The sequence below is a fragment of the Acomys russatus genome, chromosome 20 (assembly GCF_903995435.1).
Source record: "Acomys russatus chromosome 20, mAcoRus1.1, whole genome shotgun sequence".
NCBI classification, from domain to species: domain Eukaryota; kingdom Metazoa; phylum Chordata; class Mammalia; order Rodentia; family Muridae; genus Acomys; species Acomys russatus.
This window is the reverse complement of record NC_067156.1, coordinates 41,855,330-41,874,777: the sequence shown is the minus strand read 5'-3', so window position 1 is coordinate 41,874,777 and position 19,448 is coordinate 41,855,330. Positions and strand designations below refer to the sequence as shown.

Here is a 19,448-nt window from a genome sequence, read left to right as displayed (position 1 = left end):
CCCTCTCTCCTTTGTTTTCTTCTTCTCCTTAAAAAAAAAAAAAAAAAAAAAAAAAAAAAAATGGGAATTTGAACTGATTGAAAGCCAGCTCTCTGAGCCGCATTCCTTTGACTCTCTATGGGTGAATATGATCCAGTGGTAGCAGTGAAAAAAATTGAATGTCCTTCCCTTGGCTGCACCCCTGCCTCAAGCGGCCAGGGTGGTGGCTACACTTTGCTTCCTTGTGTCCCTGTGGTTTGTCCCTGTGGTTTAACCTGTGCTCTAACCTTTTGGAGATGCTCTTGGTGACACCCATTCCTTGTTTCCCTAGGTTTTGTGACTCACCAACAAGTGACCTGGAGATGCGAGGGGGCCGGGGCAGAGGGAAGAGAGCGAGGTCGGCCGCGGCTGCCCCTGGCTCCGAGGTCAGCTTCACCGAGTCCAGAGGGCTGCAGAGCAAAAACAGAGGGGGTGCCAATGGGAAAGGGAGGCGTGGCAGCCTCAATGCCAGTGGACGAAGGACACCCCCAAACTGTGCTGCGGAGGACATAAAAGCCAGCCCTTCCTCTACCAACAAAAGGAAGAACAAGCCCCCAATGGAATTGGATCTGAACTCCACCTCTGAGGAAAGTAAACCGGGGAAGCGAGTCCGCACAAACTCGAGAAGCACCCCTACCACGCCTCAAGGGAAACCAGAGACTACTTTCTTGGACCAAGGCTGCTCTTCTCCAGTGTTAATTGATTGCCCCCACCCAAACTGCAACAAAAAGTACAAGCACATAAATGGCCTGAGGTACCACCAGGCACATGCACACTTAGACCCAGAAAACAAGCTAGAGTTTGAGCCTGACAGTGAGGACAAGATCTCGGACTGTGAGGAAGCCTTGAGTAATGTGGCCCTCGAGTGCAGTGAGCCAAGCACAAGTGTGTCAGCATATGACCAGGTGAAGGCACCTGCATCCCCCGGGGCCGTGAACGCCCCTGGCACACCCAAGGGTAAGAGAGAGCTCATGAGCAATGGCCCTGGTTCTATAATGGGGTCAAAAACTGGCAAGAATTCTGGCAAAAAGAAGGGCGCAAACAGTGAACTGAGCAACCTTCCAGTCATCTCCAACATGGCGGCCACCTTAGACATTTGTTCAGCAGCAGACGGCAGTCTTGCTGCGGAAATGCCCAAACTGGAAGCAGAAGGACTGATTGACAAGAAGAGTTTAGGGGATAAAGAGAAGGGGAAGAAAGCAAGCAATTGCAAAATGGACAAAAACCTCTCTAAACTGAAAGGCGCCCGACCAATCGCCCCAGCCCCGGCCCCTACGCCCCCACAGCTGATTGCTATACCGACTGCAGCCTTCACATCCACCACGACGGGGACCATACCTGGACTACCCTCTCTCACAACCACTGTGGTCCAGGCTACACCAAAGAGCCCTCCATTGAAACCTATTCAACCAAAGCCCACAATCATGGGGGAGCCAGTCACGGTGAACCCAGCTCTGGTGTCGCTCAAAGACAAGAAGAAAAAGGAGAAGCGAAAGCTAAAGGACAAAGACGGGAAAGAGGCTGGAGGTCCCAAAATGGATGCTAAACTGGGGAAGCTGGAGGACGCCAAGGTGGCTGGCAAAGATTTGTCTGGGCATTTTTTAAAGGACCATCTCGGTAAGAGTGAAGGGCTCGCTAATGGCTTGTCAGAGTCTCAGGAGAGTCGCATGGCCAGCATCAAAGCTGAGGCGGATAAGGTTTACACGTTCACGGACAATGCGCCTAGCCCTTCTATCGGGAGTGCCTCACGGATGGAATGCAGCACCTTGGTGAATGGGCAGGCACCCATGGCACCCTTGCATGTGTTGACCCAGAATGGGGCTGAGAATTCAGCAGCCAAAACCAGCAGCCCAGCCTACTCAGACATATCAGATGCTGCCGATGATGGTGGTTCTGACAGCAGGTCGGAGGGCATGAGGTCAAAGGCCAGTTCCCCATCAGATATCATTTCTAATAAAGACGGTGTTGTGAAAGGGCATTCTTCAACTTCAGCACAATCATCTCAGCTGAAAGAGTCCCATTCTCCCTATTATCATGGCTACGAGCCTTATTATTCTCCAAGTTACATGCACCCTGGACAGGTTGGTGCCCCCACAGCTGGGAATAGTGGGAGCATGCAGGGCATGAAGATCAAGAAGGAGACAGAGGAAGATGCGGAGAAGAAAGACAAGGCAGAGCAGTTAGAGGCTAAGAAAGTGGACCACAATCCCACGTCTCTACAGCCTCAGCATCAGTCAGTCATCACACAAAGACACCCTGCCCTGGCCCAGTCACTTTATTATGGCCAGTATGCCTACGGGCTCTATATGGACCAGAAATCTCTGATGGCCGCCAGCCCTGCCTACAGACAGCAGTATGAGAAGTGCTATGAGGACCAGAGGCTGGCAGAGCAGAAAATGGCCCAGAGTGGCCGAGGAGATTGTGAAAGAAAGGTTGAACTCCCCTTGAAAGAACTGGCCAAGGAAGACAATAAACAGAAAAACATGCCATCGGCCACAATCTCAAAAGCTCCCTCTACCCCGGAGCCTAACAAAAACCATTCTAAACTAGGGCCATCAGTGCCTAATAAAACTGAGGAGACAGGTAAATCACAGCTTCTCTCCAGTCACCAGCAGCAGCTTCAGGCCGACAGCTTCAAAGCTAAGCAGATGGAAAACCACCAGCTTATTAAGGAGGCTGTAGAAATGAAGTCTGTCATGGACTCTATGAAGCAGACAGGTGTAGACCCAACCTCGAGATTTAAACAAGTAAGATTGTGGAGTGTGGTCCCAACAGACAGGGAGCAGTCCGAGTTGTGTACATGTCTTGGGCTGGATCTTGCTAAACATCTTAACATTGGGAGGAAACCATCACCAGGGGGTTTTCCTCTTCTCTTGAAAAATATCCGGAAAGATCCTCGGGAGTTCCTATACAACTCTATAAGTGTACATTACTCACTGTCATGGTGTATAGCTAAAGGAACTCTGGGCATGCGCCCTGCAAGTGTCTGGTACCTAAACCTAACTCTGATGAGGACTCCTGATTTCTTCATGAGCCAAAAGTGAAGGCATTCCACTACAGGGCCTCTAAAGTTGCTCAAACTCTGAGATTTCGTATCCTGTCTCTAAAACACTTGTTCTTTTTATTTACTAAATTTTGACAGCGCCTTCTAAGATTTTTTAAACCCGGGTCACTGAGTTCCCACTTCGTATTCAGCATTAAGGAAGTTTGAGCACCAGACATCCCTCACGAAGGAGTCTGAGATGCCTGGATTTCTATTTCATGTTCTGCCTAGAAGCCAAGTAGAACTCTTGTGCTGTGGGTTTACAAGGAGTCGGGAGCTGCAGGTGGTGGGTCTCAGGCTTGGAACACAGCAAGTGCAGTCGCCATGAAACTGTACACATGCTAGGGCTGTCACCCTGACTCACTGCTGCTCTGTGTGCCTTAATTCTGGTCTTCCCCAGCACCTACACTCCAGCTTTACTCCCCACGCTTGCCCCCTAGTGAGTCAGAACAAGAGTTCTTACTGGTCTGTGCATATCCGGCCGAAGTTGGGACCAAGGGCCAACTTCAAAGTCTCATTAAGGACCTGAACCCCTGGGTGGGTTTACATCACAATGTGCCAAGTCATTAAGGGCATTTGGACACCCAGTTCTATGCCTTCTGTAGCTCTAAATCAGGTTGCTGTTTGCCAGGGTTGCGGCAGAACAAGACAATTTAGAAGGGCTTATGGGTGGGTTTGTTTTCTAATAAGTAGAACATAATATGTGTCATTAATTTGATATTTTTGGTTTTGATTAAGATGTTAGCATTTTAATGAGAAGTGAGCCAGCACAGTGAGCCTCAGCTGCAGTCAATGAAAAAAAAAATGTGTTAGAAAACCAAGAGACTTTTTTTCCCCTAATTGATGTTAATAACTGTAGTAATCACTATTATTTTGAGGTAGGGTTTTTGAAATCTGCTTTATCTGTGTGAGATAGTAAAAGGAAAATGAAGATTGAATTAAGCATCTCTGAGGATGTTATGTAAGGCTCCTCAACCCCGTTGCCACGTGACCTTGATATTGGCTGAACTTTAAAAGCGTTGTTGTTTTAGCCTGTGGTGGAAGGATTCATGTTAAAGCCTACCTCGGACATTAGTACTTTATCAGAATAGGCAGAACCGCACCTGCTAACTTAGAATAAGATAACAGTAAATAGTGCTGCCATGTAAATTAGTGGGTTTGTTCTGTAACCAATGAAATTTTAAGACAGATCTTTATTTTAAAACCAGGATCCAGATTCAAGGACGTGGCATCATTATGTATACCAGCCCAAGTATCTAGATCAACAAAAGCCAGAAGAAGTTGATAGAGAAAAGAAATTAAAAGAGGACAGTCCAAGGAAGACTCCTAACAAAGAGAGTGGTGCGCCCAGCCTCCCTGTGTCATTAACAAACATCAAAGAGGAGCCCAAAGAGGCCAAGCGCCCCGATTCTCAGTCAGTAGAGGAAAGCAAGCTGAAGAGTGATGATGGGAAGACTCCTGTGAACTGGAAGGACTCTCGGGGGACCAGAGTGGCTGTGTCCTCACCCATGAGTCAGCATCCGTCCTACGTACAGTACTTGCATGCTTATCCTTACCCACAGATGTATGACCCCAGCCACCCTGCATACCGGGCTGTTTCTCCTGTCTTAATGCACAGTTACCCTGGTACGTGTCATGGGTTCTAACTACATTGGAGGGAAGAGGCTGTGTGCAATGATAGCTATTAACAACTAAAGAGAAATTAGAGGCTTTGAGAATGACGTTTGTTTTGCTTGTTTTTAATGCTGCTTAAAGTCCCAAAGACAAAACTGATTTAATGTGAGATTTGTATATTTTATAATGAAATGTCAAGAGTCCTAGGGCTTTAGCTTCCATGCTTCCTGGTGGCTTACTATAGACGTTTAGACGGACAGATACTTTACTGCCTGTGGAAATATTCTAAGCACTTACTGTCATAACCATTATAGTTACTGTTTCTTTCACTTAAGCGGACACATAAATGGATGAAGTAGCTGCAAGCTCAATTCTGTTTATACCCTTAGTTCATCAGGATGAATTAACCAAAGAAGAAAATCAGAGAACTTAGACACAGATAAACAATGATGTAACCCATTCTTAATGTAACCCCTTATTTTAAGGTGTCTGACTCGTACCCAAAATTCAGGTAATCCAGCCGGTTTTTTGTTTTGTTTTGTTTTTAAGATGTAGCCTATAATGTGATGTGACATTTGTTGTCTATCTGCAGGGGCTTATCTCTCTCCAGGATTTCATTATCCTGTTTATGGGAAGATGTCTGGGAGAGAGGAGGCAGAGAAAGTCAATACCAGCCCCAGCATCAACACAAAAATAGCCAGCGAAGCCAAAGCCCTGGACCTGCTCCAACATCACGCCAACCAATACCGCAGCAAGTCCCCTGCTGTAAGCCTCCTTTTGTTGGTGGTTAAAAGGCCATGTTTGGGGGGGAAAGGGGGACAAGCCACGGAACAGTCTTGAAAGAGAAATGGTTTTGGAACCCAGCTGGGATTTCAGTATGCTGTTCTATTCCAACACATAAAGAATGGAATGTTGAAATATAAGATGTGATCAGTCACACAGGAGGGAGAAATGCCATTCAAACCTTTGTGGGAGTGGGGAGCCTTTCTGTTGTAAAAATATGCTGTTCTTCGCTTACCCAGGAGGAGATGTGTAAGGGAGAAACTTATACTTATAGTGCCTTTTGGTGTAAAATGTTTGTTGTTAAAACACTAGGAAAGGAAGTATTGGAAGAGGCCACAGACTCTTGGCCTGTTTGACAGATTGAGCTTTTACAAAATGTGTGCTTAAGGATGGAGGCTGTAGCCCAGTGGTAGAGGACAACATCTGTAGCCTGAAAAACAAACAACAAAGACACAAATTCAAAACAACAACAAAACCTAAAATGTGGTTTCTTCAGAACCAACTTTGAAAGATCAAAGGGTTTTTTGTTTGTTTGTTTGTTTGTTTTTTAAATATATATAAATTGAAAGACTTGCTTCCTTTCAGGATAGTAGCAAATGTGGCCCACAATTACGTGACAGTGCTGCATGGGAAAAGAAGCCCACACTAGACAGTCAGCCTTGCTTCTTGTATGTGTACATAAATAACAGTGGCCAGTTACCAGAAAGACTGGTCCCCTGTGCCAGTCTAACCACAGTAGATATCCAAGTTTCAGATCCGTCTGTTAACCTAGGTGTTCACATGGTCCATATTCACAGTCAACAAGCTCATATGGAAAAATGCTGAGGGTCCATGACACACAATAACCATTAATTTTATTCAGACATAAATTTGAGTCCTGTGCAATGTGGGGCTCACATGCCAGCCTGAGTCCTGTGGCTAAGGAATAAAGGCCACATCTGCTGCCTGCTGGCCTTGCCGAATTATCCTAACCCTGTCATTCCACGGAAGTAATATTAAAAAAAAAAATGTGTATTTGTAAAATATGCTCTTCCAGCAAAATGACAATGTCTAGTCATAAATACTGTTTATAAAGGGACCAAAGAAAAGCAATGGCTCCTGGTTGGAAAAGAAAAAGGATGAGATGATTAAAACAGTATCTACAGTGCTAACACAGCCACTACAGAGAAACTAGGAAAGGTGACCCACACATAGTCCGATACCTTACCGTAGTTCTTCATTCAGCACATACACTGAGAGTGCCAGGAGCAGGAAAGGAGAGCTAGCTTCTAAGAGGGAGAAATGTATTTGAGACGCACAGTCCTTAACCCCTCTCTGATGTGGATGAGCTGGAATGTGTGATGAGCGCTCAGAAATGAAGACTCTGGGCTGTGGGCAGGACAGTGGTCTCTGTCGAGTCCGCGTCTCCTTGAATATGCAGGGAATTGGTTCCTGATCCACTTTGGGGTACAAAATCTGAAGATAACCCAGTCCCCTTGTTAAAAGGATGACACAGTGTTTGCCTATAAAGCTACATTCATCCTGGTATCTCCAGTGATCCCCAGATTACCTCCAAGAATCTACTACAAGGAAATCGGTATGGAAAAGTTCCTATCCAGCACTGTTTAGAAACAAGGGGATAAAACACGTCTTAATGGCTTTAGTATGCCAGATTCCTTCATAGCATTTTTGATTCAGACTAGCTAAATCACAAAAGTGGAGCTCATGAATACAGTCAGAAAGAAGTATAAATTGATTAAAATATGTGTGCAGTGAAAACAAGCAGTGTATATTATTGTGAATTTGGGTGTGCATTTTTGTAGGAACAAGCACAGTGAATACTTTTCTGTTTTTACTCTTTGAGGCAGGGTTTCTCTGTGTAGTCCTATCCTGGATCTCATTCTGTAGACCAGGCTGGCCTTGAATTCAGACATCGCCTACTTCTGCCTCTAGAGTTGTAGGACTAGAGGTGTGTGCCACCATACCCGATTATAATGAATACTTTTTTTCTTTAAATTATGAGATAAATTCCCTCCACAAAGCATAAATAAAAGTATAATTAGAAAACTTTACCTCGGGGCTGAAGCTGTGTCTCAGTGGTTAATCTTCCAGAGAACCTGGGTTCAATTCCCAGCACCCACCTGGCAGCTCACAACCATCTATAACTTCAGATCTAGGGGATCTGACACCCTTACAGAAACATATGTGCTGGCAAAACCATGAATGTACATAAAATTTAAAAAAATAGTTAAAAAACAACCTTTAAAAATAATCTCAAAACTTCTTTTTAAAAATTCATATATAGGCCAGCAGTGCAGGCACACACCTTTAATTCCAGCACTTGGGAGGCAGAGGCAGGCAGATCTCCGTGAGTTCGAGGCTAGTCTGGACTGCAGAGCTAGTTCCAGGACACCCAGAGCTGTTACACAGAGAAACCCTATCTCAAACAAACAAACAAAAAAAACCCAACCAAACAAAAAATGTATTTATAAAAAGTATTTCTGAGAGACACCAAATGGTTTCTAAACAGCAGTTTTGAGTAGTTAGTCTTGAGTAAATTTTTTAGCAAATATTTGCAGAAAACACTGGTGCCATTTAGCTTACTCTAGGAGGTTCTTTATTGTTAGCCTAGTTCTTTTTTTAAAAAATGCATGTCTTTTGAAACTAATTTCCATTGGTATAGGGTTTTAAGTCCCTTTAGCTACTCAGTGACCTGCATGAAATAGCATGGCTATTGAGGGAAAGGTGCTTTGTTATGTCTGGTGTTTGTATGTCAGTATATTAAAGGAGGGCATTTTCCTTTTCAGCCGGTGGAGAAGGCGTCGACAGAGAGGGAACGGGAGGCGGAGAGGGACCGGGATCGCCACTCCCCCTTTGGCCAGCGGCACCTGCACACACACCACCACACCCATGTTGGCATGGGCTACCCTCTCATCCCTGGTCAATATGACCCTTTTCAAGGTCAGCATCTCATCTCATCGGTGCCATTCTGACTTGGCAAACAGTTGCTATGACTGCCTGTCTCTATTTTAAAATAGAGACTTTGAACTTGGACTAACACTAGCTGTAGGGAAGATTCCTAACACTTATTTCTTAGTATTCCCGAGAGATACAACTAAGGCTGTTTGTAGTCTACTGAGACAGAAGTGGCTACCACTTAATAATTGTCACTGGGAGATGTTATCACAGAGACTGAGGGTGGAAGCCAGTGTCTGGGGCACCAAATATAACAATCAGAAGATCAGATAGCTGCTTCAGGGAAAAAACAATGAAAACAGAGCCATGGTAGGTGGCTTTGGTGAAATCATTTGCTCTGATATCTCCAGTTCTTTTAAATTGTCCTTTTCCCATGCAAATAACCAGTGTGATCAGGTCTGACATTTCATAACCCAACCGAAGGGTACTTTTCATCCTTTCATGGATGTGACACATTCACTGAAGATGAGGAGAGACAGCTCATTCACAATGTACTAGGCACTTACATCTTACCTGTCCCTTCTGTGTGACCTCACTAGGGGTAGGCAGCTGTCTCTACTTTGTCACAGTTCAGTTGGAAAAGTTGTAGCTAGAGAGCCTGGTTTGGGTTATACTGGGCCATTCCTGGTAAGGACTTTTTTAGTAGCATGGGGGAGGCCCCTCCTACTATTTGTTCACAGGGCATGCCAGGGAAGCAGGGCTTCTGGAATCTATTCCTGTAAGAACGTGAACGCTGTCCGATCAGTGTGTGACCCTCAGCTCCTCATTCTACTTTAATTACCATCTCATAAGCACTTGAGTCCAAATGCAATCAATGGGAATCTGGGCCTCCACAAAGGATCTTTAAGGGTGGGGGGAACAGATCAATTGATAGATCAACTGATAGATAGATGATGGAGGAGAACTTGGAAGGGAAATGAGTTCTGTTTCTAACACATGACAGACGTGAGCAGAATAAGTCTATTGTGATTTTTTTTTTTTTTATGTTGCTGAAATGTCTCAAATTATCTCTGGAAAAAATTATGCAAATAAAAATCATGGGAAGGGAGAATAATCTTCTCTGTTTGCTTTGTTTACTGTGTTTTCCCTGGGACTAATTTGTTTCCCCCCCCCCCCTTTTTTTTTTTTTTTTTTTGTATAGCATTAGTCTAGAAAGATCTGAGGCTGGCCCTGAGCCCTACCTCCGGAATACTGGCACGCACTCACTCCACTGTCTGTTTCTCTGAATCATTTTAATGGGACTCGAGTTCTTTATTTGAGGCTGTTCAGATCTCCCTTCCTTTTGTCTTATGAATCATGACTTTTTAAAAGGCGGTTTAGACTTTAAAAAGTGCAGGGGTTTTTTTTTTGTTTTGTTTTTGTTTTTGTTTTTTTTTAATTTAATTGATTTATCCCCTGTACTTTATAAGATTCATCATGTTTAAGTCACTGGAGAAAATAGTAGAGTGACAAAAGTCATTTAAAAAGTTTTCTAAGCAAAATAGCATGTTACCTCTCCAATTCACTATGACTTCTGCTTCCTGTTGCTAGCTCATATCTTTGTTTTGTTGTTGTTTTGTTTGTTTGTTTTTTGTTTTGTTTTTGTTTTGAGACAGAATTTCTCTGTGTAATAGTCCTGACTGTCCTGGAACTCACTTTGTAGACCAGGCTGGCCTCAAACTCACAGAGATCCACCTGCCTCTGCCTCCCAAGTGCTGGGATAAATGACGTGCACCACCATCTCGGCTGCTCTTTTCTCTTGAGCTTTCTATTCAGGAATACATGCAGACCTCTTAGCACCATACAGAGCCAGTGAAGCGGAAGGCCATATCCTCCAATAGTTATTAAGAAAGGCACCAAGTGTTCAATAAAGGAATAGATATTGGTGACACCGAGTGGTGTGTAGTCTTCCCTTGCCACATGAAACATTTCGTGTGTGTGCTTAGGAAAGGACAAACCGTGCCTACTGCTTCTTTGCCCTTTCCGGCTAGGCTGTTGTCCACTCTTCTTCCAATGTCATGGAAACCCTTTGTTTTCCTCCCACTAGGCTTGACCTCTGCTGCCCTCGTTGCCTCTCAGCAGGTGGCTGCCCAGGCGTCTGCATCAGGAATGTTTCCTGCACAGAGAAGGTAAATAACCCTATACCAGGAATTAGTTTCCTGGCAGAGATGTGATAAAGAGAGCAAGGAAGAAGACACAGGCAACGCTCGCTGCCTCATGCTTGATTTTACTGTAATGCATGAACCTGTCATGGCAGGATGTTTTATGTGGGATGTAGATTCCATGAGCCTTATTCTAGAAATGTGACGTTGTACATCAGTAAGGAAATGATTGATTTTTTAAAAAAAACTATTAAGATACAGGTAATGTCCTTAGGTTTAGAAAAGGTCAGCCTTACAACTTTGTTAACAGTATTCATGGGCCTGGGGTTGTAGCTCGGTGGTTTAATCCTTGACCAGAGTGCCCAAGATCCTAAGTTCTAGCCTTTGCCCTCTACCATAAAATACCAGGACACAAATCCCATCATCTCAAAATGCTAAAGGTGACATTTGTTGCCTTGTGTTTTAAGTTTTCCTGCAAGCTGTCCTAAGAAGGAAAAAAAAATGTTATCAACATAGAATTAACACTCTCTGAAAATGTAGCTCATTGCTTTGTGTTTCTTCATTTCCCTGGGGAATTCCACAAATGAAATAGAACTACCTACCAAAAAAAAAAAAAAAAAAAAAAAACAACCTTTCAGTCTCGCTGTCTTTACATGTTCCTGATTGTTGACAGAACCTGATGCTAAGGTGTGCTTTTCTTTTGCAGAGAATAACAGGATCGGAAGTATCCGGTGTCATGTGACTGGATCACATGGGGAAGCGCTTTATATAGATAGACATCAGTTCCATGGTGTTAATTTGAAATGCCTTAATGGCAGGCAAAAACCAGTCATTTCATTTTGTAAATTACAGATTTTATCACAGAGTAACAAATGTTGCTGTAATTAAACTTCTGTTTTATATATATATATACGTATACATATCTGTATATATACATATATATATATATACATACATATATATATATATATATTCTTTACTTTTTTGTAACAGTAACCAGGCTCGCACACACAGGGTCTGCTGCCAAGTTGCAAACCACTCAGTAAAGGAAATAAAAACTGTATTTGTCATGTTGAAAGTGTTAGCCACAACGGGCTGCTTACATACTTTTCCTTTTCAATTGTAAATAAATAATGTTCTGTCTCAGTGTGCCTGAACCTTGCATATCCTTCATCTCTCTCCCCCATAAAACCCCTCAGAAAGGCGAACTGTGATGATGACACTTGGTACAATTTAGATGTCTAATTGGTGGCTCCTGTTAAAGACGCATCAGTGTAAAATGTTCCCGTAGTCACTGTTTGTACTTGTTTATTGTGGAAATAAATACTTTTGGAAGGCATGGGGTTGCCAGAACCACAAAAACTGTGTTGTATATATAATGTAAAAATTAAGATGGGGAAATAATGAGCATCTGTGAATAATGAGGTGTCATTTTTTGATGGTCTTGAATGGCAGATAACCCAATAGCCTGCATACCAGAGACATCTGTGATCGCTCTGTTACTTGAATAGCCCTGCAGTCTTTTTTTTTCTTTTTTTTCTTTTTTCTTTTTTTTTTACTTTAATGTTTACAATTACCCAGTTTTAGAAGAGAAGGATTTTACCGCCATTGCCTGGTTACTTGTTTTATGCTGTAATCTAGTTTATTTTATGTAAAATGTATATTGAATGCTTTCCTTTTTTATACCTGCCTTAAATAATTTGGCAATCAGAATTAAAAGGTTTTGTTTTTTTTTTTTAAACAATGGTTTCTTGTGTGTGTGATGTTACTTTTCGTTGGCTGGGAGTGAGTCTAACTTTCAGAGAAGCATTTTTTTTCACACTATGAGTACGTAAGGTAACAATACACAGAAACTAACTTTTCATACATGATACACTGGTGTAACAACCAAACACTGTGTTCACTTTTGTGAATATGTCCATAATTACAGTACATTTACTCTAGACATGGACACATAGCACCCCAAATTGATAGACACGGATGGAATGGTGTGTTAAACATGTAAGTCTTTTCTTGGTTTCTTTTGTTTTTTTGTGTGTTTTGTTTTGTTTTAATTATTTTTATTTTACGTGCATTGGTGTTTTCTCTGCATGTGTGTCTGTGTCTGTGAGGGTATCAGATCTTAGAGCTACAGACAGTTGTGAGCTGCCATGTGGGTGCTGGGAATTGAACCTCGGTTTTCTGAAATAGAAGTCAGTGCTCCTAACTGCTGAGCCATCTCTCCAGCTCCTCTTTTGTTGCCTGTTTATTTTGTATTTTTAAACAGGATCTTATTATGTAGTCCTAACTGTCCTGGAGCTCACAGAGATCCTCCTTCATCCTCCTCCCAAATGCTCATATTAAAAGCACGTATCACAATGCCTGGCTTAAACATAAGTTTTGTTACATGTGGATGGTAGCTAGAACATATAAAATGTCAGCTAGTTGTTACTGCAATGAACATAACAGAAATTCCCAGACGCCTAGCGCTTGCATTTCCTATTAGTGCACACATACAATGAAATACATGCACATAGTAGGTTGTCTAATAAATGCTATGAAAAAACTGAAGGATGATAGGGGATATGTCGAGTATGTGTGGGAGTTTGGAAGGCTACTTAGTCTCAGAAGATGCCACTAAATTGACAAGAAGGGGGTTCGTGTAAACTTGTGGGAACGAAGCATTAAGGTGAGATGGAAACGCCAGTGCAGTGTCCTCCACTGGGGGTTTGCTTTGTTTGGGACAGGTTGTTTTTGTGGTTTGTTTGCTTTTGGTCTTGGGGCTCAAACCCAGGACTCCATGCATGCCAGGCAAATGACCTGTCACTGAGCTGCATGCCACAGCCCTTGAGCTTCCTTGGCTTTACCATCTCATTCCAAGCTCTACCCTCCATGACTTTCCTCCAATGACTATGCAAGTGATTGAGTGGGTAGAACTTGGTTGGGATAAGATATATTGGTTTAGCATGCCTGTTGCTTCACAGATAGTTTTTTTTTTTTTTTTTTTCACTGCTGAGTAATATTCCCTCTGCTTTGGCCAATCCACCTGTTGTTACATTGGCTTCCAAGTCTAGTCCATGCACAGGAGAGAGAGGTACGTCACTTAATTCTCAGATTGTTTTTCCTTTGACTACCACTCACATAGTTTTTGTTATGTTTCCAAGCTCCCCATTTTTTTCTTCTTTTCTTAAGACTTGGTGCCGTCTTCTGTAGTTAAAAAGCACATGTGTGCTTTCTCTGTTCAAACAGTGCTTTCTAGTGTCTGTTGGTGGATTTCCTGCGACTCCAGTCTCTGATCAACCTCATAACTGCCAAAACCCTAGAGCAGAATGTAGGCCCGCTTTCGTTCCTGCTGAGAGCTGGGCGATATTGTGGGTTCCTGAAGATTTTCCAACTTTCAGTTTGGCACGTTTCTTTCAAATAATAGACATGAAGCCAATCTTTTGGCTGTAAAATCCCACATTTTTCACATATCAGGCTTCTGATTTAGGTGGCTAAATAGATTATAAATAGGTGCATTCGACTATGCTTAACTCTACCTTTGCAGTGAATGGGGGTGGGGAGATATGCTGATAAACATGGAGAGATGCCTGAACCCACAGGCCATTTGAGCAGTGTTCCTCCGACCTAGGCTTTTACTAGAGTGTTTTTCATGACTGGTTTACAGTGATCACAAAAATGAAATGTTTCTCCCCTTTACCAGGTCATGAATTGCCAAAGGCCAGAGCTCGTTGACACTGTGTGCGCCATTTCTCTGCCTGGGTCTATATTCAGCACCGAATGGTGAATTAAAGATTCCCCAAAGACAAGCACACTTGGCTTCATTATATTACTATGATGAATCTGCCATTAATACGCTCCTAATGGTTTTACTTTTATAGACATAAAATCAGTCCCCTTAGTGACTAATAATAGGGTTTATTGATTTTACTAAACATTATTCATTTCAGGCCTGCTCATATCAGCTTGTCCTGAACATATGCAAAAAAAAAAAAAAAAAAAAAAAAAAAAAGCCTCCAGTGCTGGCGGAGTGCAAATTAACTTCATGGAGAAATTCGAATGAAGAGCTGTTTACAGCTGCGGTCCCATTGAATGCCGAATATTCAAAACAGGGCAATACGCTCTATATAGAACCAGTTATTTCTAGCTTAGATTCTCAGATGGCTTTTTTATGGAAACTTGCCATTGATGTTCAGCCCAGGTCATTAACACATGCAGAGTGAAAAGGCTGGCCTTTTCCATTCACACTGGCTCTGACCCTGACTTAACGTGGTTGCAGCCCAAGGCTCTGCGAGTGACCTGAATGAATAGAGCTGATTGAGACCGGGATGAAACAGCCCGTTTAATGATAATTACTGGTCAGTCCAGTCCCTCTCCTCTGAAAAAGAAACAAGACAGGCAAAGCCATTTATGATTGTTTGTGCCACTAACCACAGCCATTTTATTCCCCGCTCCTGCAGCCCTGTGCGTCATAAATGCTGTTTTCTTTCAGTTAACTTAGGGGAGGGGAAAAAAACAAAGTGAAGCCCTGAAAGCTGACTATTAGGCAGGCCTCAGCCATGGATTCCAGTTTAGTTCTGTAAACAAATCCTAAGTAAAGCAGGGAATGGGCCTCTGCCTCAGCACTGTGGTCTGTTTAGAGCAGCCAGTGAGGGCTTTGTTTGGGAAACTGGTCTGTGTGCTCTGGGCTGCTCACCCGGGATCAGGCAAAAGCAACCTCCCACATAAGCTATCATCACCAACTGGCACAGGGAATTTAGAATGCCTGACCCCACCGTGCCCACTGCACAGTATAGAATCCTGAGTCCTCCTGTCCTTTTGTTACTTTAGAGAAATAACAAAACTGGTGATCTCTGAGTGAGAGGACAGCCAGGGTGACACAGAGAAACCCTGTCTGAGAAAAAAACAAACCAAAAAAAAAATTGGATTGGGGAGATGGCTCTCTGAGATGCAAAACATGGATTTGCATGCCCAGAATCCACGCAAAGTTGGATACTCAGTGCCGCTTACCTGTGGCCGTAGAACTCTTTTTGCTGGGTAAGAAAGAAAGAAAGGAACCCGCAGGCTAGATAGCCTGATATACACAGCTTTGGATAAGAAAAATACCTTTCAGAGTCCAAGGTGAGGACCAATAAATGGAGTGGTTCTTTGAGCGCCACTCATGCACACCCACACTCACAGACATGCACATAAGAACACACATGTACACACAGAAGTAAGAAAACCATGGATGGCTCCTGGTAATGCTATTGAAACTAATGGATGAAGTAGGATCAAATTTTGGGCGGCAGCAGTGGCAGTAGTGGCTTCTGAGAGTTTACTCTAGCTCTGACTATACTACCAGATTTATTTATTTATTTCCTTCCTTCCTTCCTTTATTTGCAGAGGCACACACATACACACAGAACACACAGTAATTATGTGGAGATCAGAGGACAACTTTTATGGAAACTGATTCTTTCCTTCACCATGTGGGTCTCAGGAACTAAACACAGGACCTCAGGCTTGCTGGCAAATATCTTTATATACACTGAGCCATTCTGAAGATCCTGGTCTAAACTTTTGTTTGACTATTTGTATGTTTTTCAAGACAGGGTTTCTCTGTATAGCCTTGGCTGCCCTGTAACTAGCTCTGTAGACCAGGCTGGCCGGGAGCTCACGGATAACCTCGTGCCCATTGCCTCCTGTGTGCTGAGATTAAAGCTGTTCAGCACCACTGACCTTCCCTGGTCTAAACTTTTATAGGACAATCAATGCTGTTTTTGCAGGTTAAAAATCAATGCAATTAAAAAAAAAAAATATGCCTAAGGCTGAATTCAGTTAAGAGACCATCAGTTTGCAATACTATTTTGTATTGGCTCCCCAGTATATTGTCTCCTAGAATGAAAGTAGATAAATTGGGAAAATGGGTCTTTCAGGTGATGGGGAACATGCTGCATTGATAAACACTCATGCCTATGCAGGTTCTGGTCCAGGTATATGGTCTTCTCTGACTATGGACTGAGGCCTGACCACCTGTGTAGTCAAGCCTTTCCATGCAGGATGGCATGTTGTATGGTGGTGCATACACCTTAATCCTATAAACACGAGTTTGTAGCAGACACAGCTACTTCCAGCATAACTTTCTGTCCAGGTAAGTATGAGTAAGACCTCAGGGAAGCCTTGCTGATAGTCCATCGGAACAGTCTGAACTTGGCATTCAGCATGGACCCTGCCTGCCGCCTCTGTAAGAGACTGTGTTCTGGAAGAGCAGATAGCCTCACTACCTTAAAGCTTTCAAGGACATCCCTACCCCCTTCAACCCTACTCCCTGCTGCCTACAATCTCAATTCCTGTTCACCATGTTACCTAACATGCACATAGATTCCAGGGCTCAGACATCTTTGATGAGCCATTCTTGTGTCTACCACAAACCCAACAGAATTTTCCTTTTGCTTAATTAGGAGTGCAGAAATATTGCTATGTCTTACAGAATGCTGTAACTGGCAGGTAACATTATAACACATGCAGTGTCTACTACACACTGGATGCTGTTCTAAGCATGTTGGATATCACTGCTCATTTGGCATTTTAGATTATGAAATGCTTCCGTTTTAGATTCAGGTAAAACCCCAAAGTGCTGTAGTCTGTCATATGTTGCTGATCTAATGCCACAAGCTAACGTGGTTTCTAAACAAAAAAAAATTTGTTTAGCCTATATTTATTGAGTCTAAGAAGTCCTCCAAGGGCGGGGTGGGGGGCATGCATCTTGTGAGGACCTTCTTGTTGCATCGTTACATGGTGGAAAACATCTTCTGCGAGAGAGGGAAAGAGCAGACTCAACCTTGTATTGTGAATCCATTCCTGAAGAAATCCATTCCCACAGCCATTCACCCATCTCTAGGTCACAACCCACTTAAGATCCACCTCTCGGCCTGACTCTGTTGGGGATTAAACTTAAAGATACATTCAAACCACAGCACAAAGGTAATTTTCCAAAGTCCTTGGCATGTGATGGACAGAGTTCACAATGTCTGCACTCTGCTGCTTCAGGGAACACTTCATAAACTCCCTAGACAATTAGGGCCAAGCCGTTCCTTTCTTTGGTCATGCTTTTCTTTCATAGAGGCAGACGAAGGAAGCTCAGTTGTTTCTCCAGTTTTTAATGAGGCAAAGTCTATGTCACAGTCAAGGCTCAACCCCTGTTAAACTCCACACTCACGCCCTGGACTCCTCAGGAGCCTGGGGACAGGGGTGTGCTTAGGCCATTGCTGCAGTGGTGTCTGGAAGATTTGTGTTTGGCCTCATTTTCATGATGTCTGGGTACTCTGTGATGTGCATCTGACAACTAAAGGGCTAGAATACCAAAGTTGGGCTTAGGGCTCTAAGGCCAAGAGAGAAAGATGGAGCGTCAGATTCTGGTAGACAGTCATAAGGTCCAACACATGTCACCACTGTGTATTGACAAAGGATCTCAACTTTCTACTTATTATTTCCAAACGTCATCCTTCTTCTGGCCCCGGGGGCCTTGTGAGTAAGAAGAGGAGGATTTATTTCCTGTAACTGGATCCTTCTCCAGCGCATGCTGTATGCATGGGGCAATGTGAGCCATGTGCAACATTGATTTGTACAATGTAAATAAATGCTTAAACTGGAATTTCCTAATCCTGAGTTGGACTAGCTTTCTATACTTATTATTTATGACAAAAGCCTCAAAAAAGACCTGACTCTTCTCCTTCTACCCTCGTCCTTCCCTCCACGTTTCCTCTTTTCCTCCCTATGGCATATGCATGTTTGCATGTTCTGTGGGCCTACATGCATGTAACAGTTTATGTACACATTTGTGGACATGCATCTGAGGCCTGGCACTGATGTTGAGAATCTTCCACCATCACTTTCCCCACTATTGTCCGAGGCAGGTTCTTGTAATTAACGACAGAGCTCACATTAGTTTTCTGACTAGCCTGTTTGCTCCATAAATCTGTCTCTGCTTCCCAAGGCTGGGCTTATAGGCATATCACCATGCCCACCTAGCATTTCTGTGAGACCTGGATATCTAAAATTCTGGTCCACTTGTTTTGACCAGCCCTTTAAAAACTGAATGGTCTCATGAGGCTGGAGAGATGGCTTAGTGGTTAAGAAGCATTGACTGCTCTTCCAGAGGTCCTGAGTTCAGTTCCCAGCAACCACATGGTGCCTCACAACCGTATATAATGTGAGCTAATGTGCATTGTATAGATAAATAAATAATTAAAAATAAGCTGAATGGTCTCTCTAACTCCTTTTTAAAAATTTTTATTTTAATTTATTATAATTTATCCAGATTATATCCCAATTGTTATCCCCTGGCTTGTATCTTCCTGTTCCCACCCCCCCTCCCTCTTCCCCTCCCCTAGACCTCTGACTGAAGAGGACCTCCTCCTCCACAATATGACCACAGCCTATCAGGTCTCATTCAGATAGCCTGCTTCCCCTTTCTCTGTGTGCTGGTGACCAAATTTGGGGGGCAGTTGCCAGTCTAACTCCTTTCTTGATTAAAGAAAAGTCTTTGTTTCAAATAAAAATGGGGGGGGGGAGCAGTTGCAAAATATGGTAAGTTTTCAAAAAGTCATCCTGTGCCTATTCAGTCACTAAAGATTCTAAGTCAGAAACAATAGATAGTCCTTTCTCCCACAACTCTGAACTAAGCTGCTTGGTCTGTGCTTAAGGCAGTTGTGGATCAGACACCCAGAGGCATCAGCATCCAGGCAGAGTGTTCTGTCTTCCTGTCAGTCTCTTAGAAAGGAAGAAGCAGCCTTTCCTGATCACTGCTTGACTCTAGTGAGGTCATGTACTCATCCCTAAACCATCGTTGATGAGAATATGATTGTTAAGCTTTCCTCAGGCTAGGCAGGACGTGACTCTGCCCTGGATACTTAGAGGATGTTTCAACTGTGGCCAAGAACTAAGTTTGCATTAGGATAATAGAAGAGAGTAGTCTGTGTTTCTTGCTTTAC

The 19,448-nt window shown here is 43.2% G+C and overlaps 1 protein-coding gene across 5 annotated transcripts in view; it reads left to right on the top strand.

Annotated features, from left to right (window-relative positions):
- The window catches only part of Znf608 (zinc finger protein 608), a 112,320-nt gene extending 100,296 nt beyond the window's left edge, over positions 1 to 12,024 (top strand). For 4 of the 5 annotated variants that reach the window (XM_051163192.1, XM_051163194.1, XM_051163193.1 and 1 more), the window contains exons 5-10: positions 311 to 2,765; positions 4,270 to 4,687; positions 5,268 to 5,440; positions 8,245 to 8,398; positions 10,440 to 10,521; positions 11,201 to 12,024. In XM_051163192.1, the coding sequence (XP_051019149.1) occupies positions 311 to 2,765; positions 4,270 to 4,687; positions 5,268 to 5,440; positions 8,245 to 8,398; positions 10,440 to 10,521; positions 11,201 to 11,207 (3,289 nt within the window). In that variant the 3' untranslated portion in view covers positions 11,208 to 12,024. Of the gene's footprint in view, positions 1 to 310; positions 2,766 to 4,269; positions 4,688 to 5,267; positions 5,441 to 8,244; positions 8,399 to 10,439; positions 10,526 to 11,200 lie in introns of those variants that run through there. The other variant, XM_051163195.1, reaches the window with a different exon arrangement.
- Positions 12,025 to 19,448: the final 7,424 nt, after the last annotated feature.